The 26064-nt window shown below is 40.5% G+C and overlaps 1 protein-coding gene across 1 annotated transcript in view; it reads right to left on the reverse strand.

Annotated features, from left to right (window-relative positions):
- RGSL1 (regulator of G protein signaling like 1) overlaps positions 1–26064 on the reverse strand; it is a 112673-nt gene that overhangs the window by 57033 nt on the left and 29576 nt on the right. The window contains exons 8-10 of the mRNA XM_030818424.1: positions 18248–18310; positions 17610–17832; positions 13699–13806 (exon numbers count right to left, since the gene is read on the reverse strand). Of these exons, the coding sequence (XP_030674284.1) occupies positions 13699–13806; positions 17610–17832; positions 18248–18310 (394 nt within the window). The remainder of the gene's footprint in view (positions 1–13698; positions 13807–17609; positions 17833–18247; positions 18311–26064) is intronic.

Genomic DNA, 26064 nt, shown 5'->3' on the forward strand with positions numbered 1-26064 from the left:
CATCTCTAAAACAATAAAATAATTAGCTGGGTGTGGTGGCATGTGCCTGTGGTCCCAACTACTTGAGGAGGCTGAGGTGGGAGGATTGCTTGAGTCCAAGAGGTCAAGGCTACAGTGAGCCATGATTGCACCACTGCATTCCAACCTGAGGACAGAGACAGACCCTGTCCCAAAAAAGAAAAAAAAAAAAATCTGCACTCCCACGTTCATTGTAGTACTATTCACAATAGCCAAGATATGAGATCAACCTACGTAATCATCAAAAGATGAATGGATAAAGAAAACATGGTACATATACACAATGGAATATTATCCAGCCACAAAAAAGAATGAAATCCTGTCTTTTGCAGCAACATGAATGAAACTGGAGGTCATTATGTTATGTGAAATAAGCCAAGCACAGAAAGACAAACATCACATGTTCTTACTCATATGTGGGGGCTTAAAAAGGGATTTCATGAAGACAAGGAGTATGATTGGTGGTTACCAAAGGCTGCAAAGGTTAGGGGGAAGGAGGGAAGAAAGAAATTGATTAATGAGTATAAATATATGGTTTGATAGAAGAAATAAGACCTAGTGTTAGAAAGATGAGCAGGGTGAGGCCAGGCACGGTGGCTCATACCTGTAATCCCAGCACTTTGGGAGGCCCAGGCAGTCAGATCACCTGAGGTCGGGAGTTCAAGACCAGCCTGACCAACATGGAGAAACCCCGTCTCTACTAAAAATACAAAGCTAGCCGGGCATGGTGGCACATGCCGTAATCTCAGCTACTTGGGAGGCTGAGGCAGGAGAATTGCTTGAACCCGGGAGGTGGAGGTTGCAGTGAGCCAAGATTGTGCCATTGCACTCCAGCCTGGGCAATAAAAGTGAAACACTGTATCAAAAAAAAAAAAAAAGTGAGCAGAGTGAATATAGCAATATAGCTTACAACTATTGTATATTTCAAGCTAGCTAGAAGAGAAGAATGTTAATGGTTCCAGTGCAAGCAAGCAAAAACAAATGTTTAGGGTAATGGATATCCCAAGTATACTAATTTTATCTTTACAAATTATGTGAATGTGTTTGTCACATGTACCCTGAAACTATGTACATCTACTACAGCAGCAGTTAAAAAAAAAACTTAAAATGGTAAGGTAGCATTTTAAACCCAATGCATAAGTAATCATATCAAATGTAAGTGGACTAAATATGCTTACTAAAAGGCAATTGTCAGATTGGATTTAAATGGAAACAAAAATATAAGAAATAAGATTAGGCTTAAAAGGGGCTTAGCTTAAATATAAGAACAAAGGGATATTAAAGAATAAAAAGATGGGATAAAAGGTAATGCCTATCAAAATGGAGACAAAGACTATAAAGCAGGAAGTGTTATTAGAGAAAAATAATTATTCTAGCAGGGATCTATAATTCCAAATTTGCTTGCATCTAACAATGTAGACTCAAATAAAGCAAAAATTGAAAGTGCTAAAAAGATAAATGAAAAAATCCAGAGCGGGAGATTAGTAATGTCTCTTCTAACTGATAGCAATGTAAACCAAAGCTATCAGTAAAAATACAGAAAGTGTTACTGTGCTTATCCAAATACACCTAACTAACATATACAGAATACTGCACTCAACATTACATGTCTTATAGACATTTAAATATAATGAGAGTATCACAAACAACTTCATGTCAGTATATTTGAAATGTCAAATGAAATTGCCAAATTCATAAAATATACAACATACTAAAATGGCATGAAAAGAAACAGAAAATCTAAACAGTCCTATATATTTTGAAGCGATTAAATCTGTGATTAAATTGAGATTGAGATTGAGGCAAGGGTGTCTCAATGTAATGCCACATCCATCTAAAAAGGTAATGGAAGACCTAGTAAGAGCAATAAAGTAATAAAGGAAAATCAAATATATAAAAATCTTAAAAAATGAAACTATTCACAGAGGACATAACTGTGTGTATCAAAGGAATTTGCAAATGAACTTGTAGAATTAGCTAATTCAGTAAAGTTTTGAAATACTGGTCTATTACATAAAAATCAATTATATTTCTATATGCTAGACAAAGTTAAAAATAAAACTTTAAAAATTTACAAGTACATCAGAAAACATTTATAAGTGCATCAGAAAACATCAAAGGTCTAGAAATAAATATAATGGAGATATATAGTAATGTTAAGTGGAAAACTATAAAAATTATTAGTTTTAAATACAAATTAATGAATACATGAATAAATGGAGGAATATGCCAAATCCATGGATTAAAATATATAGTTGGAAATGATGTCACAGAAAATGGCAAAGGAGGGAGCTCTCAGACTTCATCCCTCCACAAAAGCAACTAAGGATACGACAAAAATGGTGAGAATCAGAGCTTTGGAGAATTCTTGAATCTAGTCAAGAACTTATGACAACCAGGGTAAGTCTTGGTGAAGAAAGATGAGGATGCATTGTGGTAAAGAAAGTGTGGCATTTTAAATTGTCCACATACCCTCCACCCCCAATCTCCACATCAGTGGTGGCCATGATGACAGCAGCCCATATTGTAATGCAGGTTGCTAGTGCCAGAAGGCGAAATATGAATCTTATTTTCAAAAAATTGTGGTTGTTTGTTTTGACCTAAAGTTATCTGGCTCCCTGAACAACTGACACAAAGACTAGCCTTTATTTTGCCATACTTGGAGTGTTTCCAAGGCTGGGGAGGCTTCCCAAGTGAAATTACTAAAAGAATTTAAGGGCACAAGTATTGACCACCATAGCTTGGGCCTAGGGACAACAGTTGGGATAGCATTTGACAGACCAAGAAGCTGGGAAAAGATGAAGTTGGGGAAGGATACATATGGGGTAATAAGCGTTTTCAAAGCTTGTATGTATACCAGAGAATCAGGAAGTCCATATATATACCTAGAACTGGATGTATGCTCAGAAAAGGCATTAGAAGACCCAAAACTTTCACCTCTGGCTGAAATTTAGTTTCCAAGCAAGCGAGGAGTGAAGGCTAAAGAAAAGTTATATAAGTGGTCTAGCTAGCTAAGTGTTGAAAGAGCATCCCAACACAGAGCCAATCTACGAAGACCGGTAATTTATTTTTTTTCTTCTTTTGTTTTCTTTTTTGGCTCCAAGAATTTAAGGAAACTGTCAAAACACTATATGACCACAGGCTAACAGAACTAAGACTTCAGTGCCCACATATGACAAAGAATACAGACTTTACAAAAATAGTTGAGAAAAGTCACTAAATAAACAACACCAACCCCAAAGGCAGAACAACAAATCCTGGGGAGTTTCTAATTTCCTTGGGAGAATCTAATTTCCATAGTTGCTACATTATAATATTAAAAAGTCCAGTCTTCTACAAAAAAACTATGAGGTATGCAAAAAAAAAGTATGGCCCATTCACAGGAAAAAAGGACCAATGGAAATTGTCCATGAGAAGTCCAGCCACTGTACTTACTAGTCTTTCAATCAATTGTCTCAGATACGCTCAAAGAACTAAAGGAAACCATGAGCAAAGAAAGTTACAAAAACCCGGGAGAATTATGTCTAAGCAAAAGAGAGTACCAATAAAGAGAAACTGGCCGGGTGTGGTGACTCACACCTGTAATCCCAGCACTTTGGGAAGCTGTAGGCTAGCGGATCACCTGAGGTCAGGAGTTTGAGACCATTCTGGCCAACATGGTGAAACCCCGTCTCTACTAAAAATACAAAAATTAGCTGTGCATGGTGGTGTGTACCTGCTGTAGTCCCAGCTACTCAGGAGGCTGAGGCAGGGGAATCGCTTGAACCCGGGAGGCAGAGGTTGCAGTGAGCCAAGATTCCACCACTGCATTCCAGCCTGGGTGACAGAGTGAGACTCTGTCTCAAAAAAAAAAAAAAAAAAAGAAGAGAGAGAGAAATTACAAAAGGGACCAAATAAAAATTTGGGGGCTGAAAAGCATGATAACTTTGTTTTTTTAAAAAACTTTTAAGTTTTATGGGTACTTAGGTGTGTATATTTATGGGATACATAAGATGTTTTGATACAGGCATGCAATGTGTAATTATTACATCATGAAAGATGGAGTATTCATCCACTCAAGCATTTATCCTTTGTGTTACAAACAATCCAATTATGTTCTTTTAGTTATTTAAAAATGTACGATTAAATTATTATTGACAATAGCCACTCCGCTGTGCTATCAAATACTAGGCTTTATTCATTCAAACTACATTTTTGTACCCATTAACTATCCTTATCTCCCCCTCACCACCCTACACAACCCCCCCTCCCCCCACCCCACAACTACCCTTCCTAGCTGCTGGTAACCATCCTCCTACTCTCTATCTCCATGGGTTCAATTGTTTTGATTTTTAGATCCCACAAATATATGAGAACACGCAATGTTTGTCTTTCTGTGCCTGGCTTATTTCACTTAACATAATGACCTCCAGTTCCATCCATGTTGTTGCACATGAATGAATCTCATTCTTTTTATGGCTGAATAGTATTCCATTGTGCATAGGAGCACATTTTCTTTATCAATTCATCTGGATCCATTTCTTTATCCACGTCCATCTTGATGCTGTTCATGATAGCCAAGATTTGGAAGCAACCTACACGTCCATCAAGATGGACGTGTAGATTGCTTCCAAATCTTGGCTATCATGAACAGTGCTGCAACAAACATGGGAGTGCAGATAACTCTTCGATAATTGATTTCCTTTCTTTTGGGTATACCTAGCAGTGGGGTTGCTGGATCATATGATAGCTCTATTTTTAGTTTTTTGAGGAATCTCCAAATTGTTCTCCATAGTGGTTGTACTAATTTACATTCCCACCAACAGTGTGCAAGGGTTTCCTTTTCTCCACATCCTTGCCAGCATTTGTTATTGCCTGTCTTTTGGATATAAGCCATTTTCACTGGGGTGAGATGACATCACATTGTAGTTTCAATCTGCATTTCTCTGATCAATGATGTTGGGCACCTTGAAAAGTACATTAATTTTGAGCTAAAGGAAAATAAAAGCATCACATGCCAAAACCTATGGGATGCAGTGAAAACACTGTTCAAAAAGAAACTTACGAATGCAGATATTAAAACATTAATTTCCTTTAGCTCAAAATATTAATTTTGAACTAAAGGAAAATAAAAACATCACATGCCAAAACCTATGGGATGCAGTGAAAACACTGTTCAAAAAGAAACTTACAAATGCAGATATTAAAACATTAATTTCCTTTAGCTCAAAACATTAATTTTGAGCTAAAGGAAAATAAAAACATCACATGCCAAAACCTATGGGATGCAGTGAAAACACTGCTCAAAAAGAAACTTATAAATGCAGATATTAAAAAAGAAGATACCAAGTAAATAATCTAGCCTTGCAGGTTCAGGAACTAGATAAAGAAGAGCATGCTAAATCTGTTTTTGTTGTTGTTTTTTAGAGGTCTTACTCTGTTGCCTAAGCTGGAGTACTGTGGCGTGATGATAGCTCACTGCAACCTCAGCTTCCTAAGCTCAAGCAATCCTCCCACCCCAGCCTCACAAGTAGCTGGGACTACAGGCATGTGCCACTATGCCTGGTTAATTTTTTAATTTTTTGTAGAGACAGGGTGTCATTATGTGCTCAGACTGTTCTCAAACTCCTAGGTTCAAGGTATCCTTTTGCCTCGGCTTCCAAAGTGCTGGGATTACAGGTATGAGCCACTGCACCCAGCCAAGCTAAATCTAAAACCAGCAGAAGAAAGGAATAATACAGACTAGAGTGGAAGTAGACAAAATAGAGAGTAGAAGCATCTACTCCCTGAGAGCAATAGAGACCATCAACAAAAACAATAGCTTTTTCTTTTGAAAAGATAACAAAATTGACATTTAGCTAGACTTATCAAAAAAAAAGGGAAAAGAATTAAATTACTAACATCAGAAATAAAAGTGAAGACATTACTACCAAACTTACAGAAATAAAAAGGATTACAAGAGACTGCTATAAACAATTTTATGGCAACAAATTCAGTAATCTAGATAAACAAAGTTCAAAAAATGCACAAACGTCTAAAACTGACTCAAGAAAAAATAACTGTTTAAATGGGAGATTGAACCAATAATCAAGAACCACCCAGCCAAGAAAAGCTCAGGACCTGATGACTTCACTGGTAAATTCTACATAACATTTCAAGAAGAATTAACATCAATTCTTCTTAAACTCTGCTAAAATATTGAAGAGGAGGAGATGCTTCCTAACTCATTCTGAGGTCAGCATGATCCTAATAATAAATCAGACAAAGACAATCCACAAAAGCTATGGACCAACATTCCTTATGGATATACATGCAAAAATCCTCAATACAATGTGAACATATCAAATCCAGTAGAATATTAAGGAGGTTACACATCAAGGCTGGGTGTAGCGGCTCACGTCTGTAATCCCAGCACTCTGGGAGGCAGAGGCAGGAGGATCACTTGAGGCCAGGAGTTCAAGACCATCCTAGACAACATGGTGAAACCCCATCTCTACTAAAAATTCGAAAATTAGCCAGGTGTAATGGTACACACCTGTAATCCCAGCTACTCGGGAGGCTGAGGCAGGAGAATCGCTTGAACCTGGGAGATGGAGGTTGCAGTGAGCCGAGATGTGCCACTGCATCCTGGGCGACAGAGCACTCCAGAAAGGGCGACAGAGCAAGACTCCAGCTCAAAAAAAGAAAAAAAAGAAAGAAAGAGAGAAAGAGAGAAAGGAAGGAAGGAAGAAAATCATCTCAATTGATGGAGAAAAAGCATTTGACAAAATCCAACAGTCTTTCATCATAAAAATCATCTAACAAACTAGAAATAGAAGAGAACATCCTCAACATGATAAAGGGCAAAGTCACAGGAAACATTATAGTAAATGGTGAAAGACTGAAATCTTTGCCCCTCAGCTGAGGAAGAAGACAAGCATGCCTTCTTTCACTGTTCTGATTTAGCATTGTACTGGAAGTTCTAGACAGAGCACTTATTCAAGAAAATAAAATAAAAATGTCCACATTGGGAAGGAACAAGCAAAGCTATTTTATTCAGAGGTGACACGTGACACGATCCAATGTATAGAAAATTCTAAAGAATCCACAAAATACTATTAAACCTAGGAAACAAATTCAGCAAAGTTTTAGCATACAAGTTCAACACGCAATAATCAGTTGTATTTCTATATACTCACAATGAACAATCTGAAATGAAATAAAAGTAGTTCCACTTACAATAGCATCAGAATTAAATACTTATAAATGTAATCATGAAAATGTAAAACTTGTAAACTAAAAATTACAGAGTATTGCTGAAAGAAATTAAAGAAGACTTAGAGAAAAATATATCCTGTGTTCATAAATTGGAAGATTGAATATGGCAATGCTAGCCGAAATGATCTACAGATTCAGTACAATCTCAATCCAAACCCCAATGATTATTTTTTGAAAAAATGGAAAAGTTCGTCCAAAAACTCACATAGAATTGCAAGCTATCCGAAATAGCAAAAACGACCTTGAAAAAATAAAATTGAAGGACTCACATCTCCTGATTTTAAAACTTACTATAAAACACAGTTATCAAAATAGTGTGGTACTAGTATAAAAATAAACTCAGAGATCAATGGAATTGGATTTTGATTCCAAAAATAAAAACATACATGTACAGTCAATTTATTTTTGACTAGCATGTCTACACCATTCAATGGGGGGAAAAAGAGTCTCTTCAACAAATGGTGCTGGATCAATTGGCTATTCATACACAAAAGAATGAAGTTAAACTCCTTCCTCACACCACACACAAAAAAAAACTCAAAATGAACAACAAACTTCAGTGTAGATGCTAATACTTTAAAGCTTTTGGATAAAACAAAGAGATAAATCTTCAAGACTGCGGATTTGGCAAAAATTTTTAAATATGACACTAAAAGCACAAGCAAAAAAATGAAAGAAAACACAAATTGGACTTCACCAAAATTGAAAACTTTTGTGCATCGAAGAACATTATCAAGATAGTGAAAATACAGCCCACAGAATGGAAGTAAATATTTGCAAATCATATATCTGGTAAGAATCTAATATTTAACTTTTCAGACAAGCAAATGCTAAGGGAATTTGTTGCCACCAGACCTGCCTTACGAGAGGTCCTTAAGGGAGTGCTAAATATGGAAATGAAAGACCGTTATTGACTACCACAAAAGCACACTTAAGTACATAGACCAGTGACACTATAAGCCAACTACAAAATCAAGTCTGCATAATAACCAGCTAATGAGGACAGAATCAAATCCACACCTATCAATATTAACCTTGAATGTAAATGGGCTAAATGTCCCAATTAAAAGGCACAGAGTGGCAGGCTGGTAAACAAGCAAGACCCAACTGTTTACTATCTTCAAGGGAATCATCTCACATGCAATGACACCCACAGGCTCAAAGTAAAGAGATGGAGAAAAATCTACCAAGCAAATGGAAAACAAACAAAAAAGGCAGAGGTTGCTATTCTAATTTCAGACAAAACAGTCTTTAAGTCAACAACAATCAAAAAAGACAAATAAAGGCATTACATAATGGTAAAGGGAACTATCCTAAATATATAAGTATGCACCCAATACAGGAGCTCCCAGGATCATAAAACAAGTTCTTAGAGACCTGCAAAGAGACTTAGACAATCACACAATAACAGTGGGAGACTTCAACACCCCACTGATGGTATTAGATCTTTGAGGCAGAAAACTAACAAAGGTATTCCAGACCTGAACACAGCACTTGACCCAAATGGACCTAACTGGCATCTACAGAAATCTTCACCCCAAAACAACAGAACATACATTCTTCTCATCTGCACATGGCACGTACTCTAAAATTGGCCACATAACAGCCAGGCGCCATGGCTCAAGCCTGTAATCCCAGCACTTTGGGAGGTTGAGGCAGGAAGATCACCTGAAGTCAGGAGTTCGAGACCAGCCTGGCCAACATGGTGAAACCCCATCTCTACTAAAAATACAAAAATTAGCCAAGTGTGATGGTGGGCGCCTGTAATCCCGGTTCTTCAGGAGGCTGAGGCATGAGAATTGCTTGAACCCAGGAGGTGGAGGTTGCAGTGAGCCAAGATCGTGCCATTGCACTCCAGGCTGGGCAACAAGAGCAAGACTCTGTCTCAAAAAACAAAAACCAACCACACTGTTGGCCCACGGCACAATAAAAATAGAAATCACTAAGAAAATCACTAAAAAGATCACTCAAAACCATACAATTACATGGAAACTAAACAATCTGCTCCTGAATGACTTCTGAGTAAACAATAAAACTGAGGCAGAAATCAAGAAATTCTTTGAAATCCATGAGAACAAAGATACAACATATCAGAATCTCTGGGACACACACATTCTTTAGCTGGATCCACTAAAAAGATCTGATTGCAGTGACAACTCCAATAGCAATGAGTTAATCTAGTTTCTTGATTTTGGCTTTTAAGCATCATTCTCTAAGAAAAGGAATGAGGCTCTTCAAATAAACGACTGATTCTAGAGCTGGAGCAGGGAAAGTAGAAAATGCACCTGGGAGGCATATACAAAAAAGCAAGAGCATGCTCAAGAGACATTTCAAAACGAGACATAAGCCAGCTTGAAATGGGTGCCACTTACCAAACTGGGGAAAATTTGAGCACCAAAATAATCACAGTAATGAATTATAACCCATTGAATAAAAAAAAAAGGTTCATACAGATATAAATTAATGAATTAAGAGTGTAAGAATGAGATATTTACATAATTTTAAAGTACACCCCCCACAATACTTATTAACCATGAAAGGAAAAATAATAAATTTATAACAAAGAATCCTGGCAGGTACCACATTAACCAAATGATCAAAGGGAAGATCAATGCCTATAATCTCAGTGCTCTGGGAGGTCAAGGCAAGATCTCTTGAGGCCAGGAGTTCAAAAACAGCCAGGAGAATATAGTGAGACTCCATTTCTACAAAAAGAGGGGTGGGAACATCATCAGTAATGGAACAAAGCAAAATCGTGCAACACTTGCTGCAATGAAAAGAACCGCAATATTTCTGAATAACCTGAATGCATAACCTGAATCTAATCATGAGAAAATATCAAACAAAAATGAAGGGACCTCTGAAAAATAGACTTGGAATCTTCAAAAGTGTCAAGGATATAAAAGTCAAAGAAAATCTGAGTAAGATGACATTCAATAAATATTGAATTTGGTCTGAAAATTAAGTGGTAGTAATGCATCAGTGTTAATTTCCCGATTCTGATCATTGTATTGTGGCTTTGTGGGAGAATGTCCTTGTTTGTGGAAAGTATACACTGAATTATTTGAGGATGATGGGGCATTAGGTTGACAGTTACTGTCAAGTGGTTCAATAAAGGATTTTTTTCCTGTACTTTTTTTTCTATAAGTTAGTTGTTATTTTCAAGAGAAAATAGCAACTTTATTCAGATATATATATTTATCTGTCTCCTAAAAAAATACATATCTCCTGACACATATATATATATATTTTTATATCAGGAGATATAAAAATATATATATATATAAATATGTATCTCCTGAAAAATATACACAGACACACATACACACATGCACACACACACATATACACATACACACAGTCTATTATCTATCTTTCTATCTATCTCTTTTTCATTCCTATCATAAAGGACAAGAAGCAGTTCACACTGATGTAGGATGGACAGCATATATATTTACTGTCTTGCCATAATTATATTAACTTTTCTATCCTCTGACATAATGTAATTCAATGGGCAGCACTGGTCTAGACCTACAGAACCTAAAGGTATAAAGATGACAAATTTCTCTAAGTAAGTCTCTGATACTGATGGTAAATGGAACCCTTCTTTCATTCCTTGGTACCTGGGCCCATTTATTCTACTACTGAAGACACACCTTAAAATGGTCTTTGAATTATCCTGGAAGATGATGCCTCATTTTCCCAAGGTATCGTCATTCTCCCCCAGCATTCTGGTAGCTCCAAGCTGCTTTCACAGCTGTGCCTTCAAAAAGTGGATCCATCACTCTATCAAGCCAGCAGCTCTCAAAGGAAATAGAACTAGTAGATCTCATCTTCATGGGACCCATTGGCCATTGCCACACCTTCTTTGCTATGAAGTGTATCCCTTGGTCAGAGGCAATGTTATGTGAGATCCCATTGAGGGATCAATCACTTATAAGCCCCGAGGTGGTGATGCTGTCTGAGACCTTGCAGCTAAGATACATATCAGTTCCTGTCAAAATGAATTGCTGCTCTTTCCAGAATAGAAGGTGTTCAGTGTAATCAGTTTGTCACTAAGTGGCTGGTTTTTATTAGGGATGTTACTATACTGTGGGCTCTGCATTTGTTTCTGTTGCCAGCAACTTGAGTGTTTGGCACTCAAACATGGGGCACATGCTGTTGGTCTGTACATAGCCTCCATCCCTGCCACCTAGAACTCTGTCCATGAGCTCACTGTGCCAGCACTAGAGTGGCTTATGACAGAGACTTTCTGGCATCAACTGGCAGAGTGTCATTCTGTCTGCTTGGTTGTTTAGTGCCTCTTTCATGGTAGTTGTTTTTTGGTGGGCTTTAAGATACAATACAAAGACCTCCACATGTCATGTTTATTCTCATAGATCCATCCACATGTGTATATTCTCAGACCATTTTATCTCCAGTATTCTAATCTTTCTCCTTCTAAGCCCCTGGCTTACCAGCCAAGCCATTCATCACTGCCCATGAGTATGTATATATTCTTATCCTGGGCTACTTCTCTTTCCACACAAACGAATGCACAGGTTCGCTGCCAAAGTTCTGCTCATGGGGTTGCAGGGGATTTTTCTCTACCCATCATCTTTCAGGATCACCACTGATAGGGGCTTCAGCTGTTTATTTTCACCAATATATTGAGATGATCCATTCATGAAACAGGTTCAGCTTTTTTCCTCTTCTGTCAGCTGGTCATCAATGTGACCAGCCATAGATGTGATGACAGTGAAGTGGCAGTGCCACAGTGGTAATGACATGGGTGTCTGGGTCACCTGCTTAGGTAGTTTCTTGTACCTTCTGACCTGCCTCATGCCTGATTCCAGATGTACCATTTCCATTTTGTGATGAATTACTGTTGAGCCACCTATGACTGGGTGATCTTGAGTAACCCAGTTTGTGATGGTATAGTAATCTATTCTCACACTGCTATAAAGAAATACCTGAGGTTGAGTAATTTGTCATCTTTATACCTTTAGGTTCTGTAGGCCTAGACCAGTGCTGTCCAAATAAAAATATAATGTGAGCCATGTATATAATTTAAAATTTTCTGGTAGTCACATTGAAAAAGCTAAAAAGAAAAGGGTGAAATTAATTTTAACAATGTATTTTATTTACCCACACATACCAGTCACATTTCAAGTGCTCAATGGCCACATGGGGCTAGTGGCTCCTGTAATGGACAGTGCCAGTCTAGAGATCTTAGTTCCTGGAGGCAGAATGCTTCTACTAGAGGAAATGGTAGGCGTTCAATTGCATTAAGCTCCTTATGCCAAGAAGTCAGCAGGCAAGCAAAGGAGTCACTGTACTGATAGGGTAATTGATCCTAATCATTAAGATCATGTTACATAGCAGATACTGGACAATTCACTTGCCACTCTTGGTATTCCCTGGCCCAATTTGTATGATAGGTTGACAAGTGAATCAGCCACAGCCTGAGAAGTCGTGATGACCAGGGGCTCAGGTATCCCAGAGATGAGAGTCTAGTAAGACCCCAAGACCAGCAGAGGTGCTAGCTGAGCATGAGAGGAATCTAGGATGGGGAGCAGGAGAGGAAGAAGAGGAATATTAGCAATGGTCTTCAGATAAGGTAGAGTAATATGAGCCTGCCTTTCTCAAATACATTTCCCAGGACAAGAAACTATCAGATTCCTGGAGGAGCTACTCCAAGATGAGGTGAAATTTCTATACAAAGCAAATGGACAGTAGTGGGTGGTACTGGGTACTACCTAGAACCTCCCTTCAGGGCCAAAACGCTCATTCCCCTAGATGCCTGAGTGTTGGCTGCTGATGGCCCAGAGAGGAGGCCCCTTCTGGAAGTTGCTTCAGCCAAAGGAAACTGCCTGGCTATAAGCCCTAGGTTATATCCTCCCCAGGGACATTCACATATCCAGTGGATCAATGTGGAAGAACTAAAGCCCAAATTAAACTTCTTACCTCATTGAGGGACAACTCTGAAGGGCCACCCTGGCATCAAAGTTTCTTATGGCATCTGCTGAGGCCTGTTGTGATTGCTTCACAGTTGAGCATCTACCTCTCCCCAATCCTGCCTTCCTCACTCTCTTATAGGTATTATTCCTAAGAGCACTCCTTAACAAACATCCCCTCACAAATCTCAGCCTCCAGGTAACTTGACAGAAGAAGAATTCACATTAATTAAAACCCCAGAGTGATAACTAGATAAGAAAGTAGAAATGAACAATCTTAACCATCATCACTTCATTCATTTATGATTACATTTGATTTTCATGATGTGCTTCTATGGTTTCGTAGGAGAAAAAAGACATAGTCATTACCCCCTAACCACCTCTCCATTTCCGACAAAGCATGGTTCCTCTTTTGGCTTATGTTCCTTAAGGAACATAAGATTACAGATTTTCTCTTAGATTTGAAAAAACCTAGTTGCCTCGTCTATCCCTGATTTTAAACACTTGCCTATTTTAGGTGCTTTCTCACAGTATATTTTGTAGTCATCACTGATCTTCTGTATGGCCATCTTTGGATTCTTGTAGCAAAGCTCCTCAAAGGACATTTTAGTTATGTCTGTGAAGTAAGGAAAAACAGAGATATAGTTTAGTTGTCCAAAGTCTGGGTTCAAAGATTCATATACTTTTGTTGAAGGTATTGCCTTTAAAATGCTGGGAGTGGTGGCTCATGTCTGTGATCCCAGCACTTTGGGAGGCTGAGATGGGCGGATCACGAGGTCAGGAGATCGAGACCATCCTGACTAACATGGTGAAACCCTGTCTCTACTAAAAATACAAAAAAATTAACCAGGTATGGTGGCGGGCACCTGTGGTCCCAGCTACTTGGGAGGCTGAGGCAGGAGAATGGTGTGAACCCAGGAGGCGGAGCTTGTAGTGAGCCGAGATTGGGCCACTGCACTCCATCCAGCCTGGGCCACAGAGGGAGACTCCATCTCAAAAAAAAAAAAAGTTATTTAAAGAGGCCAATAGTGTTTTAATGGGATGTTTACAGAAATAATACAAGTTCCCTAAGCTAAATTATAAGCAAGGACATAAGCCTCCTCTCCCCTCCAGAATGAGAAGATCCTCTCCTTCTTAGGGAAAACTGAGCAATGGAGATTATTTGCCTGAGGGATGCTAGGGTAACCAAGATATGACTTGAAAGAGCACTATTTTTTAATCCATATATGAGAAGTAACTCATACAAATGAATGGCGATTCCTTCAAAGCATCCACCTGTTGAGGGATTGAGTAGCAAATGTATTTGTTCTTTTGCAGAGACAGGTTTTCGCCATGTTGCCCAGGCTGGTCTTGAACTCCTGGGTTCTAGCGATACTCCCGCCTTGGCCTCCCGAAGTGCGGGGATGAGACCACAACTACAAATGCATTTCAAACATTCTACTATTGCTTAAAAAAAAATTGAAGCCCCTAATAATAACAAATGGCAATGAACATGCTATGCTATGTTTTCCCTTTCTCAGCTCTGACTTTGGGAATTACTTTCAGAATTAACTTACACATCTGAATATTATCAATAGTTGCAAATCATTGTCCTTTGGAATGGATTTTTTTTTTCTAGAGAGAGCCATATATCATCTTAAGTTATGCATGATGAATTGAGAGGGAATACCTTTTTGTATCCAAAATGTGGTGAGACAATGAGGCTGAGATAGTAAGAGAGGTTTTAACAATGATCTGGGTAACAGAAGCAGAATAGTAGCACCTTACTTCCTAATGATGAGAAATATTCATTTCGGTTGTGAGTTCTGGGATTTAGAGTATATCTAAATGCACAGAGTTCTCCTGGAACTCTCTAGGCAGTTCAGTACTTTCTGAAGCTATACTATTTGAGTCTATAAACAGCACTGGGGTGTGGACCCGTGAATGTGAGCCATCATCATCATCATGATGTGTAATCAAGGAGCATCTTGACCATAAGTGTTAAAAGCAGTGGATTATTTCCGCAGTGGATCCAGGTTTCTAGTCCTGTATCATTTCCTTCCTTGCTGAGCAACCTTGGGCAAGTCTTTTCACCATTCTGGAAGTCATGTTTCCCTGTATAAAAGATGATAGTGGTCAGGTGTGGTGGCTCACACCTGTAATCCCAGCACTTTGGGAGGCTGAGACAGGCGAATCACTTGAGGTCAGGAGTTCGAAACCAGCCTGGCCAACATAGTGAAACCCTGTCTCTACTAAAATACAAAAATCAGCAGGGCGTGGTGGTGGGTGCCTGTAATCCCAGCTACTCTGGAGGCTGAGGCAGGAGAATCGCATGAACCTGGGAGGTGGAGGCTGCAGTGAGGCAAGATAGCACCACTGCACTCCAGCCTGGGAGACAAAGGGAGATTCCATCTCAAATAATAGTAATAATAATAATTTTTTAAAAGTACCATACATAGGCTAGGCGTGGTCACTCACACCTTTAATCCCAGCATTTTGGGAAGCCAAGACAGGAGGATGGCTTCAGCCCAGGAGTTCAAGCCTAGCCTGGGCAACATGGCAAGCCCCCATCTCTACAAAAAATAAAAAATTAGCTGGGTGTGGTGGTGTATGTCTGTAGTCCCACCAACTTAGGAGGCTGGGGTGGGAGCTTTGCTTGAGTCTGGGAAGTCATGGCTGCAGTGAGCTGTGATTGTTCCACTACACTCCATCTCAAAAAAAAAAAAAAAGATAATATTCTAGCTCTGGTACTCTGTGAGTTTAGGGTACAGCTTGAGACACCAACCTACCTGAGTTCAAGACTCTGACTCGGCCAAATGCAAAGAAGGCCTTTTATTAGGCCAGACTTGTGCTCCAAAAAAGCAGTGATAGAGGAAGTAATGATATGTGCTTTGGAGAGAGACAAAGAGCTTCCATGGAGGGTGGTTCACATTCTTACTGGCTATCTCTGGTGTCCCATAGCCACCAAAGTAATGCCCATTGCCCAACATATGTGTGGTGAAACTTACCAGCCATCTTTTCTTCTACTTTGGTCTTGATTCCTGGGAAAGAATCTAAGATCCTTGGTATTTAGAGAGAGAGTGGAATCTCTATGGTTAAAAAGGAGGGCCTGTTCATGCTAGATTTAAATAATTTATGCCCAAGCATGGCTCTGAGGGGCAGGCATCCAGGGCATCTTGGTTTGTATATAGAGTGCATATTAAAGTTTTAAAAAAGAGCTGATGTTACATTCTTTTGGTAATCTAACAAGTACCATTTACTTAGCACCTGCTTGCTATGTAAATACATCACCTCTAATCCTAAACAAATTAGGAGCCATTATCTCCACTGCATAGATGAAGAAATTAGGTTCAGAGAGATGGAGTAACTTGCCCAAGCTCACAGAGCATATGAATGGTACAACTGAATTTTCAAAGCTTTTGCTTACTCTTTATCCATGTTTTTCAAAGTGTAGGTCATGACTCACTAGTATGCCAAAAACTAAATGGTGACATTGTTAGCTTTCATATGACATGAAACATAATAGAATAAAGAGTGTTGGAGTACAGCATCTTACGTAATAAGGGCAAGTATTGCTTTGGAAATTTTTCTCCATATATATGTGCACACGTATACACAGGTATGTTTAAGGAATTATGAAGTCAAACATTTATTGTGGATCAAAGTTTTGAGAAATATGCAGTATTCCAACTGTCTCAACATAGATAATTAAAGCAGTATGCTCAATTTGAATAATAATGAATAACATTTACAGTATTGAACTCTTAAGTGATTGTGAAACATTGTACTAATAGCTTTCATAGATGATCTCAGGTCACCTGCACAGTAAATTTGTTATTATTCCCATTTTACAGATGAGAAAACTGGGGCTCAAAGAGAGGTTAAATACATTGCTCAAGCATACAAGTGAGTAGGAGAGCACGGGTGTAACCCCAGACTTCTGGGACAGCAAAGCCTTTTGCTCCTAAAGACGTCTCTCCACTGCCTGGGTGGGCTGGTGTGTTATATTAGGGAAGTGGGTAACTGTAAAATACGTTCACAGAAATGCACTTGGACCCTATTCTGGAGGAAATGTTGTGAGGTGGAACATGCTTATCAGATGCACGAAATGAAGTATTCAGCATCAACTGTGGTGATGCTTTCGTGGGCAAGAGTCTAGCTACACTTGAGCACTCTGGCTCCCTCAGATCCAGCAGGGAGCTCTACGGTCAGTCTGTCTGGATTCAAATCCTGACTGCAACTTACTCTGACCCTGGGGAGGTCACATCCTCTCTGTGCCTCAGTTACTTAGTACTTACCTCATAGGCTGTTTTGATGACCAAATTAGGTAATCTCTGCATTGCATTGTGCTGATGCTTAGTAAATAATTAGTAAATGTTAAATATTATTTTCCAGTTGCCCATATGTAAAGGTCAAAAAAATTACAGTGACTGCTCTGACCTGTTAGAAACACTGGAGATGTCAGCTCTACCTGGAGAGAGCCTCCTTGTTTCAGGTCCTCAGTAGCTATCTTTCGCCACTGCATATAGTCCATTTCCTTCATGTCAGCCAAAGCCTGGCTTAACTCTAGAGACTGCTGAATCCTCTTATAAAGAAGAATGTTCTCTTCTTTGCCTATAAATTCTCTTGTACGCTGTCTGGAGCTGATGAACCTGTTCTGTGTCTAAGAGAAGAGGGTGAGGGGAAGACTGCATTTGTTACAGGAACTAAACCAGAAGCAATAATTTTGTAATAGCTCAGTGCTCCATGCCTCCCTGTCACATGGTCTTACGCAGGCTGTTTTCAGTGTTAAGAACCATTGCTCCTTTACATGCCAACTCCCACCCTTTTCTAATCAAACTCATTTTCTATAAGGGAGAAATTTTCTGTGGTTGTGAATTTTTCAAGTCATCTTATGCACTGAGTCCTTTTCCTTGAGAGGTTTAGCTTTAGAACAACAGGGACCATGCCAATCTTTGGTTGACTCTAGGAAAAATAACAATTTCATTTATTTTAACACATAACCCTTTTAAAACAGTAATTACTCTCTCTTCTTCCCTCATCCTCATGATTCCTTCCGAACCCAAAGTCCTTCCTACCGTAAAAAGGAGAAACCAGTAGTCCTCTTCATCCAGAAACTCATCATACCAGGGACTGAGCATCTGAAAACCAAACACAGCATATGCATTATGAGGTGGATGGTCAGCTTGCTGCATCTTTCCTGCATATGTTCACCTGGGAGCAGAGTAGGCTGAAGATTCTGGGTTCTGTAATTTGGAGATCTAATGGAACAGCAAACATTAGCTATGACCAACTAGGAGGCATTCTTTTATCTCTGAATAGAGCAGCTAACACAGCCTCTCTCTAAGTCTCAGAGAAGAGTACTAAATATTTACTTAAGAAGAGAGATGACAAATAATTTACAGAACCATTACTTAACATCTGCATATTATTTCATTCTGTTCCAAAGTAATATCTCATTTTTTCTCAAAATGGCCCTGAAAACCAAGTGTCTTTCTTTGGTGTGTCTACTCATATCTCCCACTTGAAGACCTTACCCTTTTGTGAAGAACATTTTATTACATTAAAACAAACAAACACACAACAACAAAACCTATGAGTTAGTGCTTAGCTAGATATATTAACCCATACTCTCAGTTTCATTCATTCATTCATTTGAGAAATGCTTTATGAATGCCTCCTATGTGTCAGGCACTTTACAAATTGCTGGGAATATAGGGATCAACATGCTGCAAGTGTCGCTACAAGGAGCTCAACTTCCAGCGTGAACAGCAGCATAACACATGCTCTAACAGAGGTATTAACAAAGCTTCTGATTCAGTCAGGGAAATCCAGGAAGAATTCATAAAGGTAAGGAGGTTTAATCTAATGTGCACCTTGCAGGATAAGTAGGGCTCACCACAGGGAAGTCGAGTAAAGATCACGCCAGGCAGTAGAAAGAGCTTAAGCAAAGGCATGGGGATAGGAAAGAACATGTTTGGGAATCATGAGTACTCCAGTGTGGGCTGAAATGTAGCATTCATGTGAAGAGCCCAGGGATGGGGAAGTGGCAAGAGAGGAGGCAGGGATGCATTGGAATTACATATGAGGGACTTGAATGCCTTGCTGAGTAATCTGGGGATTATCTTGTAGGCAATGAATTGTTGATAGTAATTTTTAAGAATGTAAGATTATCTCCGCCAACTGCCTCAATCATGCAGCGAAAAGGTGAGTTTAGGGATATAAATTTTACTAGCTTTAACAACTCTCCTTGGCTCCTGGGAAACTTGAGTGAAGTACATTCCTGAGACAATTCAGTTCAGTGATTGAATCCGAGCAATATGTAATGTAATATAATGTTACTCATTAATAAATAAACTGTAAACATATATTAAATATGAATAATAAAAAAGCATGTGTGAAATGAGCACCCTATTAACATCCCTTTTGGTTTAAAAGGTTTATGACTAGGCCGGGGGCGGTGGCTCATGCCTGTAATCCTAGCACTTTGGAAGGCCGAGGCGGGTGGATCACCTGAGGTTGGGAGTTCAAGACCAGCTTGACCAACATGGAGAAACCCCGTCTCTACTAAAGATACAAAATTAGCTCATCATGGTGGCACATGCCTGTAATCCCAGCTACTTGGGAGGCTGAGGCATGAGAATTGCTTGAATCTGGGAGGCAGAGGTTGCAGTGAGCCAAGATCACGCCATTGCACTCCAGCCTGGGCGACAAGAAAGAAACTCCGTCTCAAAAAATAAATAAATAAGTAAAAAAGATTTATGACTCAGGCTGGGTACAGTGGCTCACACCTCACGCCTATAATCCTAGCACTTTTGGAGACCAAGGTGGGCAGATCACTTGAGACAAGGAGTTTGAGACCAGCCTGGGCAACATGGTGAAACCTCAGCTCTACCAAAAAATAAAAAATAAGAAAATAACTGGGCATGGTGGTGTGCACCTATGGGAGGTGCATGCCACCCAAGAGGAATACCACAAATTAGCTACTGGGGAGTTCAGGTGGAAGAATCACCTGAACCTGGGAGGTGGAGGTTGTAGTGAACCAAGATCGTGCTACTGCATTTCAGCCTGGGCAACAGAGGGAGATTTTGTCTCAAAAAAAAAAAATTATGACTCTACCTAATAATTAATAGACAAATAAATTTATTTCTTAAGAAACAATGCTTAATAGAGCATTTTTGATTAAAAGAAACAACCAGATATGCATTAAAATAATAGTCATAAATAATAAATATGATAAAACAGCATCAAAAACCCTATAATAGTTTTTTGTTAGAATGTATTAGGATTTTCTTTAGAATTGAGCTTGTTCATCACTTGGTAAACCCTCCCGGCCCCTTCTCAGAGCAGTGTGTGATGCAATAGATAAAGGTTCTGCAAACGTTTTCTTTTCTTTTTTTTTTTTTAATGATAATAACTCAATCCTCTATTTGACAAAGAAGAAGGAGAAGGGAGAGGAAGAAAAAGAAAGTAGGATAAAGGATCAGAAAGGGAGGAAAATAGAAAAAATTAGAGTATGACTCCAGGGTAGACCTGTTTTGTTGTCGTTGGGTTGGTTGGTTGGTTTGTCTGTTGTATTTTTCATATGTTTCGCCATGTTTGCCAGGCTGGTCTTGAACTCCTAGCCTCAAGTGATCAACCCACCTCGGCCTCCCAGAGTGCTGGGACTACAGGCGTGAGCCACCACGTCCAGCCCCCACATTGCTTCTGGCCTCCGTGGTAGACCTCCCAGACGGGGCGGCCAGGCAGAGGCGCTCCCCACATCCCAGACGGGGCGGCCAGGCAGAGGTGCTCCTCACTTCCCAGATGGGGTGGATAGGCAGAGACGCTCCTCACTTCCTAGGCAGGGTGGCGGCCGGGCAGAGGGGCTCCTCACTTCCCGGACGGGGCGGCCGGGCAGAAGCGCTCCTCACATCCCAGACGATGGGCGGCCAGGCAGAGGCGCTCCTCACTTCTTCCCAGACGGGGCGGCCAGGCAGAGACGTTCCTCACTTCCTAGGCAGGGTGGCGGCCGGGCAGAGGCGCTCCTCACATCCCAGACGATGGGCGGCCAGGCAGAGACGCTCCCCACCTCCCAGACGGGGCGGCGGCCGGGCAGAGGCTGCAATCCCAGCACCCTGGGAAGCCAAGGCAGGCGGCTGGGAGGCGGAGGCTGCAGCGAGCCAAGACCACGCCACCGCACTCCAGCCCGGGCAACACCGAACACCGAGTGAGCGAGACTCCGTCTGCAGTCCCAGCACCTGGGGAGGCCGAGGCGGGGAGGCCGAGGCGGGCAGACCACTCGAGGTCAGGAGCTGGAGACCAGCCTGGCCAACTTGGCGAAACCGCGCCTCCAGCCAAAGGAGGAAAAGCAAGCAGGGGTGGTGGCGCGCGCCGGCAATCCCAGGCAGCCCGCAGGCCGGAGCAGGAGAATCACGGGAGCCGGAGGGAGGGAGTCTGCAGCGAGCCGACTGTACTCCGGCCCGGGCCACAGAGAGAAGAAAAAGAAACGAATGAAAAGAAGGAAGGAAGGAAGGAAGGAAGGAAGGAGAGAGAGAGAAAGAAAAAAAAAAAAAAAAGAAAGAAAGAAAGGGAAGGAAGGGAAGGGAAGGAAGGAAGGAAGGAAGGGGAAGGAAGAAAGGGAGGGAGGGAGGAGAAAGAAAGGAAAGAAGGAAGGAAGGAGAGAGAGAAAGAAAGAAAGAAAGAAAAGAAAGAAGAAAGGGAAGGGAAGGAAGGGAAGGAAGGGAAGGGAAGGAAGGAAGGAAGGAAAGGAAGGAAGGAAGGAAGGAAGGAAGGCTCTGCAAACGTTTTCTATAAAGTGCCAGATGGTTAATATTTTATGATATATGGGCTACATAGTCTATTGCAAGTACTCAACTATGTAGTTGTAGGACGTGATAGCACGTAAACAAAAGAGCACAGTTTTGTTGCAATAAAACTTCATTTATGGACACTAAAATTTGAATTGCATGTATTATCCATGTGCCCTAATATGTTCTTCTTTTGATTTTTTTTCCTACTATAAAGAAATGTTAAATCATCCCTAGCTTGGTGGCCACGCAAATACACGTGGGAAGCTGAATTTGGTTCCCAGACTGTAGTTTGCTAACCTTGCAATAGACTGAGCAGGAATCTGGACACTGGCTCTGCACTTGTCATTAAATAGCAGTGAGACCTGAGAATTTGGCCCATCAGCTGTACAATGAGAGAAGGGATGACAGAATCTCTAATGACCTATTCTAAGGTTATATGTGTCTGATAAAAGGTCATAAGAGGATGAACACGTATTTACCTACTCACTACCAGGCGCTGCATATAGAGTGTCTTTGAGGTAGCCATTATGATCCCCAATGTACTGATGAGAAAACCAAGGATCAAGATAAGTGATGTCAGGAAGATGGCTGACTAGAAGCCCCTAGCACTTGCCCCTGCCTCCATAAACACAGCTGAAACAATACATGAATAACTACATTCTAATAAAAGTTAAAATAACAAAAGGAAAGTGTATGTTGAAGGAGTAACAGAAACCCTGATGAACACAGAAACTCAGGATAGCCACAGAGAGAATGAAAGGAAACATTAGGCCTCCACCACCCACTCCCCGAGCCTGGATCAGCTGGGGACTGGAAGGAACTTCTTCCTATTGTGAAAACCTAGGCTAGAAGATCTCAGCAGCCCTCATTAAAACATTAGACACCTACAGTCCTCACCACTGGGGTCCCCTGCAGTCCTCACAGGCACTAAGCCCAGCTGAGGGAGCGGCCTAAGGGCCAGACAGCTATGCTCCCGCCAGAGAAGGAGTTGACACTGTGCCCTGACTCCTGTGGCCTGCAAGACTACTGTGCTGTACCATCTTGGAACTGATATTACTGCTGGAATGTGTCTTGCTCCAGGGGCAAGCAGCCACAGCTTCCCTTCATCCCTGAGGGTAAACTGCTGCCAAACCACCCCCACCCGATGGCCTGACATCCCCAACCCAAGATGCAGGCAGCTGTCACACTCTTCCCCTTGGGGCCAACCACAAGTGGAACTGCTCTGCCCACTTCTCCCTAACCCCTTCAGGCTGAACATTAAGCTCTACACTCCCTCTTGGGGAAATAGCACTTTGGTAGAATTGCTTCATCTACCACTCTCAGCTGCAGCTGTACCCTGCCCCTAGGGGCCTGAACTGAAATGGCACACTGCCTCCTGAGGAAACCGTGCCTTGTTGGAGCTGCCCCATATTTCTCTCCCAGTCACTGCTGAGCCCTGAACCTGTGAACTGAAGCCAAAGCTTCACACACCCTCCTGGGAAAATGATGCGTTGGTGGAACTGCTCCATCTATCCCACCCAGTTGCTGCTGTACCCTGGCCCCTGGGAAAACAGAACCTTGGCTGTTCAGAGCAGTCACATCTTCTCAGTGCCTGATTTAAAGCAGTGTCCTGCCTCCCAGAAGAGTGGTCATGTACACCAATACCTAAGCTGAGTGGCATCTTACATCCCAGGGAAATAGTGCCTGGGCTACCTGTGAATAGTCACACCCCTGGGCCTAAGCTGAAGTGGCACTGAGCAGCTGTGCATTCCAGGACTAAGATGACATAGTACCCCGGGTCCCAGGGAAACAGAACAGTGGCTGAGCTGAGGCACCCCACACTAGAGGCCAAAAGAATTATAGTACCCTGCTTCCCTGGAGCTGAACTAGCCCTCTAGAGTCCTGGCTGCTAAGACATCCCTTTCCCTGTATCCCAAGTATTCTAGGATACTTGGTGCCACTGCACCTGGCTTCAGAGTCTGGGATACTTCTGAGCCCCACCATCCCACGGTCTAGAGTCACCACTACTTGGTGCCTCATCCCTAGGGACCTGAGTTGCCACTGAGCCCTATTGGCTCAAGTTCCCAAACCCACTCTGTGGGCCCAAACCTCCAGAGTACCCCTTCTTCCCCAAAGCTGGACCAGAGCTGTGCTCTGTCCCTCAGGGTAGAATTACAGTTACAATCGAACCCCTGGGCTTGAGCTACAAGGGGCTGCTGCAGAGTCACATATCCTGGCTCTGTGGGTAGCCTACATCCAACCATTCCACATAAAGTGAACGTGCACCCCAAGACCCAAGTGCTACTAATCTGTACAACAAACTCCTGTGACACAAGTTTACCTATATAACAAACCTGCACATGTACCCCCGAATCTAAAATGAAAGTTAAAAAAAGAAAATAAGCAAAATAATAGAAATATATGTCTATAAATATTACATATACATATTATGTCTCATTTTAAATATAATACAAGTATATTTTATGTGTACATAATAGATGTACATTATATGCACATATGTATTCATATACATTATGAGAATTATATATTTATTATATATACACACACAGATATTATGTATGTATTTTAAAAATTATTTTTAAGCCCTTTATTAAGTGTGATTGACATACAAAAACCTGTAGAAATTTAATGTATACAACTTGATGTCTTTGGAGATAAGTATACACTCATTAAACTGTCATCACAATCAAAACCACAAACCTATCCTCCAAAAGTTTCCTCCTGTTCCCTTTGGTTTTGTTTGCTTTTTTTTTCTTTTGTGGTAAAAACACTTAACACAAGACCTATTCGCTCAGTGAATTTTAAGTATACAATATAGAATTGTTAAATGATATTTCATATGTTGTACAGTAAGTTTATCTCTCATGACTGAAACATGGTACACTTTGATCAACACCTCCGTGAAGCCTCTGGCAACTGCCATTCTATTTTCTGCTTCTGAGTTTATCTGATTTAGACTCAACACATAAGTGAGATTATGCAGTATTTATCTTTCTGTGTCTCACTTATTTTAATTGGCATGATGTCCTCTGGGTCTCATCTATGTTGTTGCAAATGGCGGGACTTCCTTCTTTTTAAAGACTGAATAATACTGCATCATATATGCCACATTTTCTTTATCCATTCATCTTTGGATGCACATTTCAGTTGTTTTCATATCTTGGCTATTGTGAATAATTCTGCAATGAACATGATAGTGCAGATATCTCTTCAAGATCCATATTTTAATTCCTTTGCATATATCCCCAGAAGTGGGATTGCTGGATCAAAAGGTGATCCTACTTTTCATTTTTTGAGAAACCTACATACTGTTTTCCATACTGGTCACACCAATTTACACTCCCACAAACAGGAATGTAAATTTGGGCATCCAGTGTGAAAAATAGTATGCAGGTTTAGTGTCAGTGTATAGAATCACAACTATTTTTGAATATTGATTTTATCCTGCAACTTCACTGAATTTATTTATTAGTTTTAATAGTTTTTTGTGGTAATTTTAGGGTTATATACATATAAGATCATGTCATCTGCAACAGAGGCATGGTAGTTTTACTTTTTCTATATAGTTTCACTTCTTCCTTTTCTATTTGGATGCCTTTTATTTTTTATTTTTTGTTTTTCTTGTCTACTTGCTCTGGCTAGGACTTTCAGTATTTTGTTGACCAGGAGGGGCAAGGATGAGGATCCTTAGCTTGTTCTGGATGTTAGAGGAAATGATTTCAGCTTTTTGCCATTGAGTATGATGTTGCAGCAAGCTTTTCATAAATGGCCTTTATTGTGTGGGAGTACCTTCCTTCTATGTGTAATTTTTGAGAGTTTTTGTCATGAAAATATTTTGAATTTTGTCAAGTAATTTTTCTGCATCTATTGAGCTGATCATGTGATTTTTACCTTTAATTCTGTTAATGTATTGCATCACAGTGATTGATTTGCATAGGTCAAGCCATCCTTATAACCCAGGGATAAATCCTACCTGGTAATTGTGTATAATTCTTTTAATAGGCTGTTGTATCTGGTTTGCTAGTATTTTTTTCTTTTCTTTTTAAAGACAGCATCTTGCCTGTCACCAGGCTGGCATGCAGTGTCATGAACATGGCTCACTG

Source organism: Nomascus leucogenys, chromosome 9, assembly GCF_006542625.1.
Source record: "Nomascus leucogenys isolate Asia chromosome 9, Asia_NLE_v1, whole genome shotgun sequence".
Taxonomy (NCBI): Eukaryota; Metazoa; Chordata; class Mammalia; order Primates; family Hylobatidae; genus Nomascus; species Nomascus leucogenys.